Below are 16,643 nucleotides of genomic sequence, written 5' to 3' on the forward strand. Positions count from 1 at the left end.
CTCGACTGTCCAATCATTTTGTTTGGTGTATTTGACTCATTTTGCAATGCATTTCATACCCATATCACGTTTTCACTCCAATCCTTTGTTTGCAGGTACCATAATCTAAAAATGAGCGCTAGTTCCGTTGAGTCCACGCATGGCAACCTTTGGAAATTGAGGAGAACTATGACCTATACCGATTCTTGTCATTGGAATACCAAGAACGATACTATGCCGAGTTGATCTCGAAGAAGTTGCTCCTAGAAAGTGGTATATTTATGGAAAAGGTCCCTGAACTCCTTCCTGAGTTCCCTCAGAGGCTTGTGGCTGTGGAATGGACCTGTTTTGCCCCTCAGCCTTTCAAAGCAAATGAACAATGGGTGAGGGAATTTTATGCGATTCTTCGGGCCACCAAGTTAAGAAATCAAATCATGAGGATTAATGGCAAAATGGTGAACTTCAGAATTGATGCTGTGAATCAAATCTATCGCCTGCAGGAGCATGACATGGCACCATTCCGTGAGAAGGATCGTGCCTCAAGCAAGTGGTTGGTCTCAAAATTATGCGCAAGTGCAGATTGTCATAAAGAATCTTAAGCGGCATGTTCTCTAGGGGATTCAAAGAAAAATACTCAGACAATGTACCCATGGGCATAAGAAGAATCCTATTAACAAGGCTTCTACTTTTCTAGAAACAACAGTAAGATAAGCTCGCATGCCTTCCTTGATATAAAGAATTTCAGCTAACATCAGGGTAAACATGCTAGAACCCAAAAGAATATTTCACAGCAGGAAAGGGGAATTCTTATTAACATGATTTCTAAGGAGGAACAAGTATTATGACGTACAAATGTATCACTAATGCAAATGATTGGGTTATTTAACTACGTGAACATGCTTCCATGCATACTGAATCTTATGTATAATCTACTATGTTTTAGAGATTAACAGGGGAGACATTTTAACAGTAAGAAGCAAATGGAGCTTTGAGGTAGCAAGGCATGCAAACACATGAGAAAATCTAGAAGAAATTATGGCATAAACTTGAATTTCATATAGGCCATCTATTCACACAGTCTTGGAGTTAGAAGAAATCCAACTTTAGTAAGTTTAAAGAAATACCACTAAACCATGAAGACACAAAGATCAAATACCACTAAACCATGAAGACACAAAGATCCTTATGAAGAGGATTTCTATTTAATAGCCATAAGAACATAGTTTACAGGAATGCAATCAGGTATCTAGAGTTAATACACATAAAGAATAAGAGGCATTTCAAGAGTACTAACCAGTATCGAAGAGCAATGATAATGACTAAGAAAAATAAGAAATTCTAGAGTCTGAAATAAAAGATGTGAAGAATGCCCTTTGACAACGACCCTTTGACAACAATGTAACCTCAAGTTTTCTAGTACTTCCGAGTTCACAAGGTCCTCATAGATTTTCGAGCAAGGCTTGTGCCGGAGGACGTTATTTAAATGAGATCTATTTGGCCTTGCTTTTCATCCGGCCATCGCCATTAACGAGCATAAACAAACTTGGAAATATCAAGAGTTATTAGTAGCTTTGAACTACAAGAATAACAAAGAAGCAGTAGTATTGCAAGAGTGAGAAATATGCGACTTGGAGTCTGCCTCTAAGGGGAAGAGGGGAGGGGATTATATAGTGTCAAATTAGGCGAACAAATATGGAAAAGAATCAATTAAACAATAATTAAGAAGAAGTATTGCATGCAAACCAATTTTAAATCGGATTAGGGCAAAGATTGCGCAAACCCTATTTCAATAGGAAATTCAGAGAAATGGAAAATAATCTAGTAAGATCACCCGCATATCCTTGCTTCATGGTATGGAGTCAAAACTGTAGTAAACATTCATAATCAAAGCCAAATAGGCTTCGTAATCACTGGTTATCATAGGTGGTCCAGTACCAGATGAGATATGCTATCAAAGGTGAGGAGATCCTTACTAGAATAGAAAAAGGAAATGAAATATTGAAGATTTTCATTTAATCCGGGTTTTGGGGAAAGGGCTAGGGTTTCCGGTGAGAGAGGAGAGGGGATGGAGGCGGCTAAGAAAGAGAGAGAGTGAGTTAGAGTTTTACGGGTTAGGGAAAATAAGGAAAGGAAAGAGCAATTTATGAGTAGTTGAACACTTGAGATCAAGGCTATGATTAAAAAAAAGAGCAAGGTCGGGTATAACAGATTATATGGTGTGTCAAGGTAATTTGGGTTGTTTGGGTTGGGTCAGGTGGGTAACAAAGAGTTGGGCTTGATATTTTGGGTCGAAATTTGTCTGAAAATTGGCCCTTATTGGGTTGATTTTTAAAATACATGTAATTAGATGAAAATAATATATTAAAAAATTAAATAAGTAAGATCCTATTTAAAATACTTTAAATCCTATATGAAGTACTTTAAAAATAAAAAGAGCCAAAATAAATAAATTATTCAACAACTACAGAGATGTTAAATCAATCAATTGTTTACTAGGTACTTATAAAATATGTAACAAAACTATTTGTATATTACTATTATACTAAATATAAAATTTCTAAAAAGTAATAATAAATGATAAATTACTATTAAAAATGTAGCATGGAGTAATAACACAAAATGTGATATTAATAATATTATAAAATATGAATAGCCCACAGAAGCTGAATAAGATATTAGAAAGACAAAATTGAATATAACAGTTGCTCTTCTTTATCCGAGAATGATAAAAGAATTATCGGTTAATGAAATTGATATGACAATCAATTTTGTCCGAATAGTAAGGAAGGAAACTATTGTGTTTAAAAATATTGAGGTGGGACCCTAATCTTTGAGTTTTACGAGAATCATGCCATGTGTAATTTTGGATTCAAAGGAAAACAATACCTATGAAGCTATTTATGAGAGACTAGGCTTTAGTTAATGGTTTTCTATGACTAGAATGGTGTTATGGATGGAGAATTATGTATAAAAACGATATTTGAGCGAAAAAACGGTCGTTAGGAATGCACAAAGTTATGTGGCTGAGGATGGTTATAGAAAATGAGATGTTTGACTATCGGTTGACGGTTTCTCGGGATATTAAAGGAATGCGAGTACTGGAATGGAAATCGGACAAGAATTGCTCCCATTTGAATAACGGTCACCTCCATATTACCTGTAACACTTTAAAGAATAATGACTACGAAGTAGCCACGCTGATAGCACATATAATAATATAGAAAATATGACTGCAAAAATTCAAACATGATACACATTCCTTTTGGACTATGAAAGGTGTCTTCGGATGATGAAGATGATATCCTTAGACGATGACGTCCAAAGTCATGAAGCGCATAATAAAGGATTCGCATGCTATGAAATGGTCTCCAAGGCCATGAAAATGGAGCCTTTGAACTATGATGCCTTTGAATAATGATGTACAAATTCGAATCCTTGGGCCATGAAATGATGTCTTCGGGCCATGAGATGGCGCCTTCAGACCATGACGCTGGATAGTATCGCGATCTTTCATCCCATGAGATGTAATAAAGAAAGCGGTATTTAAATTTGGTATAGAAAAGAAGGCAGTTCCTAGCCTCATGCAAATAAAGAGGACAGTTCTTAGCATTATGCAAGTAAGGAGGAAAGTTCTTAGCCTTGGGCAGATATGAAGGAAATGCTTAGCCTAGAAAATAAGGAGGGCGGTGCTTAGTCCTATGCCAGTGCGAAGGCAATGCTTAGACTTACATAAAAAAATCTCATTGCTTAGCCCTATGCAGATAAGAAGGGTAGTGCTTAGCTCTATGCAAATATGACGGTAATGCTTATCCTTCCAGATAAGAAGGGCAATGCTTAGTCGTATGAAAATAGGAAGGCAGTGCTTAGCCCTATAAGTAAGGAGGGCGTTCTTAGCCCCATGAAAATATGAAGTCAATGCTTAGCCTTACAAATAAAGTAGCAGTGCTTAGCCCTATGCAGATAAGGAGGACAGTGCTTAGCCTTATGCGGGTATGAAGGAATTGCTTAGCCTTATATAAATAGAGGAGGCAGTGCTTAGCCTCATGCGAATAAGGGAGGCACTGCTTAGACTCATGCAAGTATGATGGAAATGCTTATACCATTAACAAGCAGAAATAAACTTGCAAAAATCAAGAGTTATTAGTAGCCCTGAACTACAGAGAAACAACAAAGAAGCAGTAGTATTGCAAGAGTCATAAGTATGCCACTTGGAGTCTACCCCTAAGGGGAAGAGGTGAGGGGATTATATAGCGTCAAATTATGCAAACAAATATAGAAAAGAATCAATTAAATCATAATTAAGAAGAAGTATTGCATGCAGACCGATTTCAAATCGGATTAGGAAAAAGATAGTGCAAACCCTCGTTCAATAGGAAGTTCAGAGAAATGGCAAAGAATCTAGTAAAATCACACACGTGTAACCTTACTTCAAATGTATCGAGTCAAAAATGTAGTAATCCTTCATAACCAAAGCAAAATCAGCTTCGTAATCACTTGTTACTTTAGGTGGTCCAATACTAGAAGAGATAAGCTAAAAATGGTAAGGAGATCGTTACTAGAACAGAAAAAGGGAAAGGAGATATGGGAGATTTTCATAAAATCTGGTTTTTGGGTAAAGGGCTAAGGTTTCAGATGTAAAATAAGAAGTGTCATGAACCAAAATTTGGCTAGTCGTGATGGTACCTAACCCAACCTGCTAGTAAGCCAAATAATAATCAACACAACTAAGATAAGAAATATAGGGTCAAAGAATAAAATAATTGAACTTCAAGACAATATCCCAAGGATTGATAGTACAAATCATGAGCTTCTAAGACTTAGAATTTACAAAGCTTGTATGAATTGAATACACCATCTGTTCGGAATATACATAGACGGATTTGTAAATCTAAAGCTGCCAAGAATAAGTGACAACTATATTTGGAAAGTCGGTACATCTTCAATGCTAGCTCCCGCCATACACAGCAACATTAGCTCAAGATCTGCACGGAAGGTGCAGAAGTGTAGTATGAGTAAACCGACCCCATGTACTCAATAAGAAACAAACCTAATCTCAGGTTGAAAGCAGTGACGAGCTCGAAAGATAGTCAGAGTCCAACATCAATAATCATTAATAACACGAGATATAATAATGCTGGAAATAGTAAACGACTCAGAAAATGTTCAGCTCGATCACAGATACGGAAAGCTAGACATGCTTTTCAGGTATGACAGTCAAAGTTCTAATCTCACTTCCGAACTTCACTAAACATGAGTTTATCAAAAGAACTGTATTTTTTCATTTCACAATATCAGATAAAAATTTTTATTTACCAATTAGCATGAGGAAAGTACATCTTTATTCCTACATGTCAAATATACATGTCAAGTCATCAATGATCATATACGGTCTAGAATGAGGAATATACATCTCTATGCCTACGTGTCAAATATACATGTCACGTTATCAATTATCATATACCGTCTAGCGTGAGAAATGTTAATCTCTGTGCCTATATGTCAAATATACAAGTCAAATCATCAAATGTCATATTACCGTCTACCATGAGAAAGGTGCATCCCTATGTCTACATGCCAAATATACATGTCATGTAACCATCAAGAACACACAATCTAAGCACACCCCAGGTGCCTTGCTCAAGTGCCTTACTTTATTACACACAATATGTATATGTCAAATCAACAATATCACCGTGGATCCATAAAAATAGTCACACTTAGCATTGTACGAGTGCTTGGCATAATTGCCCATCATCAAAGCACGTATATAAAATGTTGTGCCTACGCCCACTGCTGGCATGTCAGACTCCGGAAGGGAGGATCCCACCCAAGCACTAACCATAATCACATAGCCCAAATAGCAGGGCTTAGAGCACGTGTAGCCTCAACATCAGTAACACATAGCCCAATATGAGCTCGGCATATGCGTCACCTCAAAATCAACATAACCATTACGGCGTGCAACCCGATCTAACATAACTCACACAGTGGCTTTGTGGACCAAACTCAGTCATTAACAATTCTAGTTTCAAATAAACACATCCCGCAATACCCAGTTCAATAGTGTTACACATAGTAGACATCGACAACATGTGAGAAATCAAATAAGAAACTACTGAAATGGAGATATCATACAAGGATATAGAATCATGGCTGAGAGTATGAGTACAATAAGGCAAATAGCTCAGAAATAGCAAGAATAGCCCAATCAAGTCTCAAACAAATAGCACATAGCCTAGACATAATCTCTAATGTGAATTACAGTTCAAATAACTGAACAAGTAGGGGAAAACAGGGGTATAATAACGTATGATAGCACAATAATTTCGGTAATAGTCTAAAAGCCACCTCAAATTGGGAACACACCGGTGCAGGTACACACGCCCGTCACCCTGATACCTCTCATATAACCTATTCCCAGGTTAAATACTCTCAATTCAAGTTCAGATATGTTGCTTAGCTCGAACAAGCCAAATCCAATACCGAGCAAGCCAAGCAATACTCTACAAATGCCATCACGCGCGAATCTATCTTCGAACACCTCAAAAATAGCAAAAAACAACTCAAAAACATTAAATAATGCCAAAGGAAACCAACCAAAACGATAAAGGTCGAATCATTAATCAAATACTCAAAGTCAATCCGGGCCCGCACCTCGGAATATGACAAAACTCATAAATTCTGGAAACCCATTCAATTACGAGTCCAACCATACTAATTTCACTCAAATCCGACTCCGAATCGATGTTCAAATCTCAAATATTCACTTTAGAAAAATTTAGACACAACCCCCCCCCCCCATTTTTCTTTTAAATTCATCAATCAAATACTAAAATCGAAGATGGAAACATGTAATATAATCAAATCCGAGTAGAAAATACTTACCCCAATCTATGTGGTGAAAAGCTCCTCCAAAACCACCCAAATCCGAGCTTCCCAACTCAAAATGTGATAAAATGAGCTCAAGGTCCGAAATAGAGTACTTTATAATCACTGCCAAGGGATACTCATCGCGATTGGTGGAAATGCTTCGCGATCGCGAAGAGCAAACGCCACTGCCACACAAAGGCCCTACGCGTTCGCGACACTGAAAATGCGAATGCGAAGCACACACACGCCCAAGCTCTGTGAACGCGAACCGAGCTATACGAACGTGGTGAAGAGTTCACCAGCTCCCCCGCTCCGCTATGCGAACGCAAAACAACTGGCGTGAATGCGAACTACAACCTTCCAAACCTGCGCGAACACTTTCCAAATGTCGCGTCCGCAAAGAACAAACCACCAGTGGACCAAAATGAACTTTGCGATCGCGGCTTGACCTTCGCGATCGTGAAGAACACCAGAGACATCAGATATCAGCAAAAAACCAGCAATGCATGGAACTCTAAAATGGTCCAAAAGTAATCCTAAACACACCCGAGCCCCTCGGGAACCCTGTCCGAACATCCCAACAAGTCCCAAAATATAATACTGACCTACTCGAGGCCTCAAATTAAAGATAACAATATCAAATCCATGAATCGCACCTCAAATCAAACTTAATGAATCGAACTTCAAACTTTCAAAACTTGTGTCGAACCACATCAAATCAACTCGGAATGACCTAAAGTTTTGCGCACACAATTTCCAAATGACATGACGAACCTATTCCAATTCTCGAAACCAAAATCCGAACTCGATATCATGAAATTCAACTCCCGGTTAAACTTATGAACGTTTCAAACCTTCAAATTGTCAACTTTCGCCAAATAGTGCTGAAAATTTTAGAAACATCCAAATGCAAATTCGGGCATACGCCCAAGTCAAAATCAACATCCAAACCGAACGGAACCATCAAAACTCTTATTCGAGGTCAAATACACAAAAGACAAACTTGGTCAACTCTTCCAACTTAAAGCTTTCTAGTTGAGAACCATTCTCCCAAATCACCCGAAAACCAAAACTGAAGATATACATAAGTCATAATACATCATACGAAGTTACTCATGCCATCAAACAATCGAACAAAGTGCAAATGCTCAAAACGACCTGTCATGTCATTACAAGAAGGGATGAAGGCGGCTGAGAAAAAGAGAAAGCAAGTCAGAGTTTCGGGGGTTGGGGAAAATAAGGAAAGGAAAGAGTGTGTATGAGTCGTTGATCATTTGAGATCAAGTGTTGGGGTTAATAAAAAAGAGCAGGGTCGGGTATAATGGTTCATTTATTGGGTCAAGGTAATTTGGGTCACTTGAGTTGGGTCAGGTGGGTCACAAAGAGTTGGGCTTGATATCTTTGGCCAAATTTTGTCCAAATAGTTGCCCTTGTCGGGCTAATTTTGAAAATACATATAATTAGGTGAAAATAATTTATAAATATTAAATAAGTACATAAAATGCTATTTTGTAAAAAGATACTATTAAAATACTATAAAATATATTCGAAGTACTTTAAACATAAAAAGAGCCACAATAAATAAATTACTCAATAATTATAGTGATGCTAAATCAGTCAATTGTTTATCAAGTATTTATAAAATATGTAACAGTATTAATTATATATTAATCTCTTATAATAAATTTAAAATGCAACAAAGTAATAATAAATAACAAATTACTTTTTTTAACATGTAACATGGAGTAATATGACAAAATGCAATATAAATAATATTATATGTCACGACCCAAACTCCCACTGGTGTCGTGACGGCACCTAGCACCACTTGCTATACGAGCCAACAATTAAACAATAATAATAATTACAATAATAAAATTTAATACTCTTAACAGTAGATTAATCATAAGAATGTCTGAAATATCAGCAATAACACAACTACAACTGTCACGACACGGAATTCCACCATCGGGACCATGATGGCGCCTAACATTTTATTTGCTAGGCAAGCCAATGTTAGCTAAATTACTTAACCAATTTTAACAATTCAGAATCAAACCATTAGCAATAATAAACTGTAATCATTTGAAATAGACTAATAATATACTAAATGACGAAGTCTAAACTTATCCCAGAATCTGGAGTCACGAATACATGAGCATCTAGAGTACTACAGATAAAGTCTGAACAAAATACAATTGTTTGAAACTAAATAAACAGTAAATACAAAGTGGAAATGGGACTTCAGGGCTGCGGACGCCGAGCAGCTATACCTCAAGTATCCTGAAGTATCTGAATAAGAGGAGTCTCACTATGCATTGTTGGGACCCACATTGGTATCTGCACAAGAAGTACAAAATTGTAGCATGAGTACAACCGACCACATGTACTGGTAAGTGCCAAGCCTAACCTCGGCGAAGTAGTGATGAGGCTATGGCAAGTCACTTACAATAACCTATACGCAAAAATAATAACAGGAAAAATAGGAATAGAAATAAAGCAACAACTCATATAAACGGACCCGAAGGTCAACTACGAGAGATCCCAGAATAACAAAGTCTTAATCTCATATCACAATACCGAGGATGACTAAACAATCACAAACAATTACAACATATCTAATCTGTTGCGGTACGCAACCCGATCCCACCATATCATCATCTGTTCATATCATAATCCGTTGTTATTCCTTCATATCATTTCAATACCATTCAATTCTGTTGCGGCATGCAACCCACTCCTCAAACAATTTCAAATCACCAACATAAATAATTCAAGAACAATCTTTATAAATATCAACATCAAGAAGGTGAATGTACAAGACAGTAAAGAATCACGGAATAATCGGGGAATATCTACCATCTCGAAATCTCAAACTTTACCAATTCACTGGTACAGAATAGTTAAACAGCTCACATAGGTTCATAGTGTGCATCAAATAATATAAGAACAGTAAAACAAGTAAAACAAGTTACAATTAAGATATACAATTAAGGTAAGTAGAAACAGGTAGCAAATAATCAGAAATCATGTGAGGAATGAACAAATTAAGGCAAAGTGACAAGTAAATGTCAAGTGACAAATATAGCATAGAAGTCAAGTAAAACATGTAACAATTAAAGCATATAACAAGAGATATCATGGAAATCGAAAATATGGAAATACATATCCAAATCCCGCATGATAAATCCCATGACGGCGTATATACACTCGTTACCTAGCATATACCCCATTTTCCCAAATAATTCACATAACAAATAAGTCAACAAGTCCTAATTCCCTCAAGTCACGGTTAGACACAACACTTACCTCACTCCACGAACAAAACAATCAATCAACCACGGCCTTGCCTTTTGAACAAACCTCAAACCAACAAATTCTAGCAAATTATCGATCAAATAACTTAAAATAAGCTTTAGAAACTACCCATTAATAAAAGAGGTTCAATTTTGATAATTTTTGAAAGAGTCAACAAAAGTCAAACCCGGGATCGCTTGGTCAAAACCCAAGATTCGAGCCAAAACCCGATTACCCATTCATCCCCAAATCCGGTTATACGATTTGTTTCAAAATCCAACCTCAACTAGAGGTCTAAATCTTAATTTTATAAAATTTCCAATTTCTATCAAAATCTCTAATTTCTACCATAGAAATCATAAATTTGATGTTGCAATCTCATGAAAAGTAATGGGAAATTGAAAGAAAGTGGATTAGAGCTGCTTATCAATGATTTTGGGAAGAAGAAGTCCTTGAAAAAATTGCATCTAGAGTATTTAGAGTTGAGAAATGGTGTAAAATGAGCTAAGTCCCGATTTTTCCTCTTTTACCTAGCTGCAGATGTCGTAATTGCGAACATTGCAAATGCGAAGCACAGGTCGCAAATGCGAATTGTGCATCAGAAGCCCAGATGTCGCAAATGCGAAAAAATATTCACAAATGCGAACAATGCCTCCCTTCGCAAATGCGCCAAAAACTTTGCAAATGTGAAGCTGACTCAGGTCGCCTGTGATCACAAATGCAACCACTATTCTCACAAATACGACCTCTGATAGTTTGCAAAAGTAAACCCCTTGCTCGCAAATGCGAGGTCCCTAATTCCCAGGCCCTTCTCACAAATGCGAACTTTTGTTCACAAAAGCGAGGCTCGCAATTGCAAGCCAGAACTCAAAATTGCGAGATCTGCACTTGACACTGGAAGCAACACTACATCAGCAGTCCTCAAACTTTCCTAACTCATCTGAAACGCGTTCGAAATTCACCTGGACCCCTCAGACTCCAAACCAAATATGCACACAAGTGTAATAATATCATACGGACTTGCTCGTGTGACCAAAACACCAAAATACCATGAAAACTACGAATTGAACATCAAACCGAATGAAATTTCAAAGGGAAACTCAAGAACAACTAGAATCACAACGTATCGTCTGATTCATAATCAAACCAACTCTGAATTGTACCAAATTTGCAGACAAGATTCAAATAGCAAAATGGACCTATACCAAGTCCCAAAATCAAAATATGAACCCGATATCTATGAAGTCAACATACGGTCAAACCTAGAAAATTCCAAACTTTCAAGTTACTAGCTTGCGGCAAAGTAAGTCAAATCAACCTAGGGACCTCCGAATTCAATTTCGGACATATGACCAACTCCAAAATCATAATACGAAACTACCGAAATTGTCAAAATACCGATCCGGGGTCCTTTAGACAAAATGTCGACCATAGTCAACTCAATCATATTTTCTTCAAAGTTTTATGTAAAAACTTTCTGAAAAAAATACACGAACTGCGCCGCAGATCGAGAAACATTAAATGAAGCTAATAGAGGTCTTAGAATATGAAAATAAAGGCTAGTAATTAAAACGACCAATCGGGTCACCACATTCTCCACCTCTAAAAGAAACGTCTGTCCTCGAATGGACATAAAAAAGTACATGAACTGGTGAAAAGGTATGGGTATCTACTCCGCATATCGGACACGGACTCCCACATAACTGTCTCAATTGGCTGACCTCTCCATTGCACTCTCACAAAAGGATAACTCTTAAACCTCAACTTCTGGATCTGCTGGGCTAGAATAGTCACCGGCTCCTTCTGATAAGTCAAATCCTTGTCCAACTAGACTGAGCTAAATTCTAATACATATGACAGGGTCACCATGATATTTGCGGAGCATGGAAACATGGAACACTGGATGAACTGCCGATAAGCTGGGTGGCAATGTAAGTCTGTAGGCCACCTCATCAACTCTCTCAAGGATCTCGAAAGGACCAATATACCTAGGGATCAACTTGCTCTTCGTTCCGAACCTCATCACACCCTTCATGGGTGAAACCCGCAGCAAAACCCTCTCTCCCATCATATAAGATACATCCCAAACCTTCCAGTCAACGCAACTAATCTACCTAGACTAGGTTGTACGAAGTCGATTTTGAATCAACATGACTTTCCCCAAGGCATCCCGAACCAAATAAGTGCCCAATAACCTAGCCTCTCCCAGCTCAAACTAACCAACTAGAGAATGACATTGCCTCCCATATAAGGCCTCGCAAGGAGCCATTTAAATAATCGATTAGTAGCTGTTATTGTAGGCAAACTCTGCATATAGTAAGAACTCATTCCATGAACCCCCAAAATTCATAACACAAGCACGTAGCATATCCTCCAAGATTTCAATGGTGTGCTCGGACTGCCCGTCCATCTGGGGGTGAAATATTATACTCAACTCAACCCGTGTGCCTAGCTCATGCTGCACGACTCTCCAAAAATGCGATGTGAACTATGTGTCTCGGTCGGAGATAATGAACACCGAAACACCATGGAGACGAACAATCTCTCAGAACACCGGCACACCGTGGAGACGAAAATCCATGGTAATATGCTTCCACTTCCACTCGGGAATCTCAAGTCTCTGAAGCAAACCGACCGGCCTCTGATGCTCGTACTTAACCTGCTGATAGTTCAAACAATGAGCCACACACTTTACTACATCTTTCTTCATTCTTATCCACCAATAGTGCTGCCTCAAATCCTGAAACATCTCGGCGGCACCCGGATGAATGGAATACAGGGAACTATGGGCCTTCTCAAGAATTAACTCACGCAGCCCATCCATATTGGGCACATAAATCTGACCCTGCATCCGCAACACCCCATCATCTCCAATAGAAACCTCCTTGAAATTGTCATGCTACACTGTGTCCTTAAAAACAAGCAAATGGGGGTCGTCATACTGACGCTCTCTAATGCGCTCATACAAAAAAGGCTGAGAAACCACACTAGCAAGAACCTGACTAGGATGTGAAACATCTAACCTCACGAGCTGATTGGCCAAGGCCTGAACAGCTAATGCCAGCGGTCTCTTACCAACTAGAATATATGCAAGGCTACCTATACTCTCAGCCTTTCTACTCAAGGCATCGACCACCATATTGGCCTCCCCATGATGTTAAAAATGGTGATATCATATTCTTTTAATAGCTCTAACCACCTTCGCTACCTCAAGTTTAGATCTTTTTTCTTAAACAAGTGTTGTAGACTCTGATGATCTGTCAACACCTCATACGACACGTCGTAGAAGTAATGCCTCCAAATCTTCAATGCATGAACAATAGTTGTTAACTCTAAATCATGAATGGGGTAGTTCTTCTTATGAACCTTCAGTTGGCGCGGTGCATAGGCAATCACTGTACCATCCAGCATCAATACCGTGCCAAGCCAAATACGCGATGTGTCGCAATACACGGTGTATGACCTGAAACATTTAGGCAACATCAAAACCGGAGTTGTAGTCAAAGAATTCTTGAGATTCTTAAAGATCTCCTCACACTCATCAGATCACCTGAATGAGGCACCCTTCTGGGTCAACTTACTCAACGGGGATGAGATAGATGAAAATCCCACACAAACCCGTGATAATAACCCACCAAATCCAGGAAGATCCAAATATCTATAGCTGAAGTAGGTCTAGGATAGTTCTGAACTGCCTCAATCTTCTTACGATCCACTTTAATGCCCTCGGAAGATAAAGCATGGCCCAGAAAGGCAATTGAGTCCAACCAAAACTCACACTTTAAAAATATTGCATATAACTTACTATCTTTCAGAGTCTGAAGTACAATCCCAAATGCTGCTCATGCTCCTCTCTACTGCGGGAGTAGACCAAAATATCATCAATGAAGACGATCACAAAAGAATCCAAATAGGTCTTGAATACCTGGTTCATCAAATCCATAAATGTTGCGGTGGCATTTTTCAAGCCAAATGACATCACTAGGAACTCAAAATGACCATATTGAGTCCGAAAAGTTTTCTTAGGGACATCTGATGCCCTAATCTTCAATTGATGGTAGCCAAATTTCAGGTCAATCTTCGAAAACACTTTGGCACCGTGAAGCTGATCAAATAAGTCATCAATCCTCGGAAATGGATACTTGTTCTTTATAGTGACCTTGTTCAACTGCCGATAATCTATACACATCCTCATCGAACCATCCTTCCTTTTCATGAACAACATAGGTTCGCCTCAGGGCAAAAAACTAGGTCTAATGAATCCCTTATCAAGCAAATCCTGCAATGGCTCCTTCAGTTCATTCAACTCAGTTGGGGCCATATTGTATGGTGAAATAGAAATGGGCTGAGTGCTTGAAGCCAAGTCAATACAGAAGTTGATATCTCTGTCAAGTGGCTTCCCCGACATATCTACAGGAAACATCTCTAGAAACTCGCGCACAGCTAGTACTGAATCCATGGAAGGAACCTCCGCACTAGGATCGTGGAGATAGGACAAATATGCTAGACATCCCTTCTCAACCATACGTCGATCCTTCATATAAGAAATAACCCTGCTGGTAGAATGGACAGGAGTCCCCCTCCACTCTAATCAGGGAAACCCTAGCACGACTAAGATCATTGTCTTGACGTGATAGTCCAAAATGGCGTGATAAGGTGACAACCAATCCACACCCAAGATAACATTAAAATACACCATATCAAGAAGTAGGAAGTCTACCCTAGTCTCAAAGATCCTAATAGAAACCACACACGAGCGATAAACACGATCTACTACAATAGAATCTCCCACAGGTGTGGAAATATAGACAGGAGCACTCAACGAATCGGGAGGCATAACCAGATATGAAGCAAAGTAGGATGACATGTATGAATAAGTAGAGCCTGGAACAAATAAAACTGAGGCATCCCTATGGAAAACTGGAACAATACCTGTGATGATGGCGCCATATGACTCATCCTCAGGTCTAGTTGGAAATGCATAAAAATGGGGCTGGGTTGCACCACTCTAACCTCCGCCTATCGAACGGTCTCTAGCTGTTTGGCCTCCACCTCTAATGTCCTGACCTCTACCTCTAACTACCTGTCCCCCGCCTTTAGCTTGTTGAGCGGGCGGTATAGCAATTGGTGCCGGAGCCATGGCACGAGAACTTGTGAGTGGTGCAATCTTGTGCTCCTCCCCCAGACTAAGAGGCAGCTGGTACCATAGGAAATGCTTTAGCCTGAGCCACACTCTCCATGAGTCCAATTAGGCGGACTAGAGCGTCCCAAAGTACGGGAGTGTCTATAAATCCCTCTAGGACCTGAGCGGGTCTGACTGGTGCGGTATGGATTGGGATCTCCTCCTCATAGTCAATCCGGGGCTACGCAATGGGTGCTACTGCATGTGCTCCAGGCTGAGCTCTGCCTCTACCTCGACCCCTACCCCTAGTAGTAGCTGCAACAGGGGGCTCTAGCTCCTGCCCGGCTATAGATATTGTGCGTATTCTCACCATCTGCAAGAGAATAATAATAAAATGGTTCAACTTCAGTAATGAAATAAATTCGCACAATAGGAAAAGAAAGAAGTGAATTTGTTTCCTAAAGCCATATAGCCTCTATAAGATAAGTACATACGTCTCCATACTGATCCTCCAAACTCTACTAAGCTTGCTCATGATTCATGAAACCTAGGAAACCTAGTGCTCTGATACCAACTTGTCACGACACAGAATCCAACCCTCAGGACTGTGATGGCGCATAACATTTCACTTGCTAGGCAAGCCAATGTTAGCTAAATTACTTAACCAATTTTAACAATTCATAATCAAACCATTAGCAATAATAAACTGTAATGATTTGAAATAGACTAATAATATACTAAATGACGAAGTCTAAACTTATCCCAGAATCTAGAGTAACGAATACATGAGCATCTAGAGTACTATAGATAAAGTCTGAACAAAATATAACTGTTTGAGACTAAATAAACAGTAAATACAAAGTGGAAAGTGGACTCCAGGGATGCGGACGTCGAGCAGCTATACCTCAAAGTCTCCTAAAGTATCTGAATAAGAGCAGTCTCACTATGCATTATTGGGACCCACATCGATATCTGCATCAGAAGTACAAAAGTGTAGTATGAGTACAACCAACCCCATGTACTCTGTAACTGCCGAGCCTAACCTCGAAGAAGTAGTAACGAGGCTATGGCAAGTCACTTACAATAACAAGTATACAATAATAATAATAATAATAATAATAATAATAATAATAATAATAATAATAATAATAATAATAATAATAGGAAAAAATAGGAATAGAAATAAGGAAATAACTCATATAAACGGACCCGAAGGTAAACTACCAGAGAACCCAGAATAACAAAATCTCAAGTCTCATATCACAATACGGAGGATGACTCAACAATTGCAAACAATTACAACATATCCAATTTGTTGCGGCGCGCAACCCGATCTCACCATATCATCATCTGTTCATATCATAATCCGTCCTTA

At 38.8% G+C, this 16,643-nt stretch overlaps 1 protein-coding gene across 1 annotated transcript in view; it reads left to right on the top strand.

Annotated features, from left to right (window-relative positions):
• Positions 1–260: 260 nt before the first annotated feature.
• LOC107775447 (cytochrome P450 76A1-like) overlaps positions 261–16,643 on the top strand; it is an 80,158-nt gene continuing 63,775 nt past the window's right edge. Inside the window, exon 1 of the mRNA XM_075231467.1 lies at positions 261–529. Coding sequence (XP_075087568.1) covers positions 261–529 — 269 coding nt within the window. The remainder of the gene's footprint in view (positions 530–16,643) is intronic.

This window comes from Nicotiana tabacum, chromosome 15, assembly GCF_000715075.1.
Source record: "Nicotiana tabacum cultivar K326 chromosome 15, ASM71507v2, whole genome shotgun sequence".
Classification (NCBI taxonomy): domain Eukaryota; kingdom Viridiplantae; phylum Streptophyta; class Magnoliopsida; order Solanales; family Solanaceae; genus Nicotiana; species Nicotiana tabacum.